Raw genomic sequence first — 5,219 nt, forward strand, 5'->3', positions numbered from 1 at the left:
CAACAACATATTTAAGTAACTGTGCATGGCCCATGCAAGAGATGATCTTGGGATTTTTTTTTTTTCACTTTTGTCAATAGAAATGAATTTTAAACTCATTCCTATCCCTACTTTTCTTCTCTCCTCTGGAAACCCAGGCCAGCCAGCCTCCTTGAGGATCAGAGTAATGGGAAGTAGAGGTCCGTCCTCGATGACTGTTGGAAGCATTGGCCTCGTGACTGTGTCTGGTCCTGAAACTATGAGCAATAGCACAGTGACTGACATGGGTAGCGGATCTTTTCTAGTGACTGTTGATAAGGTCCCTGAAGGAGAGTTTGTTGTCATTCTGAAAGGAACAGACAAAGTGTCAAACACTGAATTTCAGAGGCAGTCCACCACCCAGATGTCAGTCTCCAAAGTGAATATCCAGGTCTGTATCTTCACATCCTCCTCACAACCTGTGAATCCATTTGTGCAGCTTCTATTTGATGATCAGTTACAGAAACCAAGGGGTAGCGAGGAAATATGCTTAACATACTAAAATTAATCCAGTTTACTTAGAGGTACATAAGGGAAGATATGAAGATTTTCAGCATTGTCTTTTTGAAGTATAAGAAAGACATTTCTCTTCTTCACCTTTTTCTTTCCCTTGTTCTTTCTTCCAATTTCTCTTCAGGCTGTGGTGGACCGCAGTGTGGAGCCAGGACAGGAATTCAGTCTCCTCTTTAGTGTAATGACCCAGGGCTCTGGTGGTCAGTACCAAATCAGTGCTAGAAATGACAGAGACTTCCCCATGAAATACCCAGAAAGGTGAGAAGCAACTAAAAATAATTCCTTTATTAAAGGTTGACTATGTAGAATTACCACAACAACAACAGAAAAAGAATTCCAGCAGTCGATTGCCAGACCGTTGCTAGGTAAAACGGGCCGTTGCTAGGGACTCCGCTCTGATCAGAGGACAGCAGAGGAGAACTATGCAGGATATTTACCTTATTTTCATACCTTAGTTTCATTTTTACCGTCATTAACAGCATAATAAATGACTTGTAGCTTGTTACAGGGAGAGTGGAGGCTCTCTGCCTTCCACACTGCTGCTGAAAACCAAACCTGCGCTCAGAGCCTCTGGTGTCACTGCTCTCGTCAAGTTGAAAAAAAAAAAAAAGGAAAAAAGGAGACTTCGCATTTTCAAAAATTGCGAATAAATACTTGAATGGAAACGCCAGAAATTCGAAAAAAGGCAGTAAATGCGCATAAAAGTTTATACGCTTGGAGGGGGTGGATTTGTCATCGTATCGATTAAAGGAAATGCGAGTTTTTGTGATGGAAACAGATTATGCGAATTGAGGCAGAGTTTGTGGGTGAAGCTGCTGGACTTCACCCAGCCACGTTCAAACAAATGGAGAACGACTCGGTCTCACTCTCCCAGCACCCCGCGACACAAACGTGCTCCGTAACCCGTAATGTTTTGTTTATGACGGTTAAGACTACACAATCACACGCCGTAGCATCGTTATGTAACGTTATCCACCGCTCCATTTATTGATTTTTCACCGGCTTCGTATGTAAACAGATGCACATGGGCGAGAGGAGCAGAACCCAAACAGCGGAAAAGCGAGCGGACTTGCACAGTTCCCGACTGTCTTTCTGTGTAAATATCTCATGTTACAACATGAAAACCTGAGGCTTATATTCAAGTGCGGCCTATATATGTATTTTCTTTAAAAATTTAGCTGGTGCGGCTTTTACAGGTGCGTCTATAGTCCGGAAAGTACGTAAATTGTCCATAATGTTGAGTGTCAGCTGAGTGTCAGCTGTCAACTGTTGGATACATTCACGCTCTCTTATGACGTAATCTCACGGCGCACTCCTCCTCTCCCAATAATCGCAAAACAATAATGAATGGAAACGGTCATAAATTCGCATTTGCTTTTTGCGCATTTTCACAAAATCCGCTTTTAAATTCAATACAACTTGGATGGAAACCCAACTATTGTCGAGCCCGTCAAAAAATTTAAAAATATTAATTCAGACTAAAAAATTTTTTTTTATGGAAAAGCAATACTTTCATCCTGTACCCCTCAAAATGCCCCATGGGTGTATTATTTTTGAAAAAATATAGATTTTAATAAATATTCTACATATTCAACCTTTAAGGTCATAATTCACAACTGCTTTGTTCCAATTCAGCAACTAAGGGTGTATTCACACCTGCAGTGTTAGTGAGCACTAAATTTGGTCCCGTTTGGGTCAGTGTGAAAGCACATCGCACTCTAATGCGCACCAAAACTAGTGCGGCCTGAGGAGGTGGTCTCGGTTCGGCTCCAGCCGAACTCTGGTGCGCACTAGTTGATGTGTGAAAGCAACCGCACTCTGGTGCGAGCCAACTGCCAGGCAAACTCAACAAGTTTGAGCTAAAAGGGCTCCCGTAGTCGTTGACAACGGGTTAACGCAGCGGGGAGACCGCCCGGTGCTCCGGTCCTACGGAGCTCTGTCCCCATGTAGCCGATGTCATATCTGGCCCTCTGCGTTGTGTTTCTCACGGCCTGCCCTAGGTGGGGTTCGATCCCACGACCTCCCGCACCGGAGCGAAGATGCTAACCTCTTCGCCAAGAGGTTGACAACCACTTGGCAGGTTGGTTAGCACGTCTTTTATGGGTGGAGTGAGTGCACATCCGTTACACTCACCCCCGCTGAACTCACTCCACCCAGGGCATCCGGGTCACGGCACCACTGTAGCCGATGTCATATCTGGCCCTCTGCGTTGTGTTTCTCACGGCCTGCCCTAGGTGGGGTTCGATCCCACGACCTCCCGCACCGGAGGCGACGATGCTAACCTCTTCGCCAAGAGGTTGACAACCACTTGGCAGGTTGGTTAGCACGTCTTTTATGGGTGGAGTGAGTGCACATCCGTTACACCCACAAACAAAGCAGCAGCAGCGGGGCAGCCGGTCGGTGCGTGTCCGCTGAGTCGCTCAGACACCGGACAGGTCGGCGGGTCCGTCCCTTGTGTCCGCGGAGCAGCGGATTACCAAGCAGCAGAGGTCCGCCCGTGTTTAACGTTTAACCGGAAACTAACGGGACCGAGCTGGGTGAACGCAACCGGAAACCAGCCGGAAGTACCAAACAGAGTTATACATGCAAACAATATAGAAATAAATGACCAGAGCTACTAACAACCGGCCCTACTTGAGTCTCCATCATTAAAGTTTTATCAATCAGCGCTTCCAGATTTCAGCTGGTAGTCATGAAGATGTGACGTTCTGCAAGTTTTGTCCCGAGTGACAAAAAGCAGGTGTGAACGCAACCGCACTAACTGAAAAATGAAACAATGTATCATTTTAACATTTGGTGCGCACCAGGGTGCGCACTAAACAGGTGTGAATACACCCTAAACCGATACAACTGTTGCATTCTTTTTTGGGGGCCATTTGTATTTACACACAGTAGCAGTTCCAAACGGTCCAAAGTTGTAAACAAATGCCATGCGCTAACAAACTCTTCTCTTATTGGTCAGAAATTAAAAATAAATAAATAAAATCCATGGAGGAGAGGTCTCAACGGGGCTGAAAATTTAAATCCGACATGGACTCTGAACCACGGTTGAAGCTCAGACCCGACCGAATCCGAGTCTTTTGTGCAGTCTATATTTTCGGCCCTAATCCGACCCGAACACAGCAAAAAAAAGAAAAAGAAGAAGCCGACCGGAATGATCCTAGACCAGAATTCGGCCTGAATCAGCGCGTCTGGTGTGGGAAAATACTACCTCTCACAGAGCAGATGCTCTTTGAATGCCTTTCTGTATTACCTTTATTACAACTGAAGCCTGTAAATGTGTGCTAGTGTACCTGGAGTGTGTGTGGAGGACATGTTTGCCTAATATTTCTCATGCACTGTTAAACATGGCACAAAATTACTTCTTTTTTTTTCTGGGAGAGCATGATAAGGGGGTCCACAGAAAGAATAGCCCAGGGGCCCATGCCTCATCCTCCACTGCCCATGGGTACTCAGTATGCTATGTTGAACCCACAGTGGGTAAAATTTGAACCCCATCCAGTGTGTTGGGCTGTATAACCTGAGTGGAGTAAATTTAGAACTCATTTGGAATAAAGGTTGTAGGCTTTTACAGATACTGCACGCTTTCAATTTTCAATCTAATCAAATTTGTGAATTGTACACAGTTACTACTAAGAAGGGTAATTTGTTCTGTTCTCTTGACAGCATCACCCTGACAACCGGATTATATTCTAATAATTCATTGACCATTACGCCACCTGCCAACGAACCATCAGGCACTGATGTCACTCTGACCTTGGAAGCCAAGTCGTCTAGTGGCGCAGACACCAATTACGTTGTTCTGAGAATGTCTGTTGTTACAAAGGTAACCACATCCTACACACTGCTGGAGGGAGTGAAATAAAGTTTTTGGGCATTCCAAGTTATACAAGTATCATACAAACTAAAGTTCCCTTGATGATCCCTAGATGTATCCCTTTGCTTTTTCTGTTCTCTTTTCAGATTACAGATTTTGTTCCTCCTTTGTGTGAAGTGGTGAGTGTGCTGGCTGATGATTGCCCTCAAGATGTGTCTCAGTGTGGAGCTTTCCAGTGGGAGCTCTCGGCCAACCTTACTGATGGAAACGGCACTGGGATTGAGAGAATCTGGCTGCAACAGGGTGATGGAACCCTCTCATACACATCTCTGAGTCTTCCTGGTGTCCAGGCGAAATACAATGCCTCCTGCTGCTCTCAGATTGTTGAGTTTGTAGCTGTGGATAAAGTTGGCAATGTGGGAAAATGCTACCAATCAATTGTTAGTTCAGGTGGCCCACCTGCCTCAACTCTGTCATTGTCACTGTTGTTTTGCCTGCTAGTGTCTGCTTTTGTAATGCAGCCTTGAATGTTGCACCAGGCACAGTGTTAGTTGTGGTGGAAAATTGCTATGATGGGTATTCTCCTTGTAATAAGTGGTAACATAGTCTTTGAAGTAGTTGTAGTAAGACCATGTAGCAATCCTGTTAACTCCATTAGTGGAGACATTTGTGTATTGACCATAATAAACCTGGGGGCAGAGGAAGGACACTAGGATGACCTATGTACAACCTTGTTTACTAACTGATCTAGGTTGTAAATTCCTATAGGGAAACCAACAACTGGGGTAGACATTTGTTGAGTAACACATCTGTTGATTGTTTTATTGTCTGAGAAAGCTAGAAGTGCTTGTAGTAATGAAGTAACCAGAGT

The 5,219-nt window shown here is 44.7% G+C and overlaps 1 protein-coding gene across 1 annotated transcript; it reads left to right on the plus strand.

Moving 5' to 3' along the window:
* Positions 1-152: 152 nt before the first annotated feature.
* On the plus strand, positions 153-4,890 carry LOC146975253 (uncharacterized). Its single transcript, XM_085794381.1, has 4 exons — positions 153-409; positions 656-789; positions 4,198-4,357; positions 4,495-4,890. Exons 1-4 carry the CDS (start codon positions 167-169, stop codon positions 4,873-4,875), a joined length of 918 nt encoding a protein of 305 aa, XP_085650507.1. The 5' UTR covers positions 153-166; the 3' UTR covers positions 4,876-4,890.
* The last annotated feature ends 329 nt before the right edge of the window (positions 4,891-5,219 follow it).

This window comes from Trachurus japonicus, chromosome 13 (genome assembly GCF_045865225.1).
Source record: "Trachurus japonicus isolate A0001 chromosome 13, Traja_1.0".
NCBI classification, from domain to species: Eukaryota; Metazoa; Chordata; class Actinopteri; order Carangiformes; family Carangidae; genus Trachurus; species Trachurus japonicus.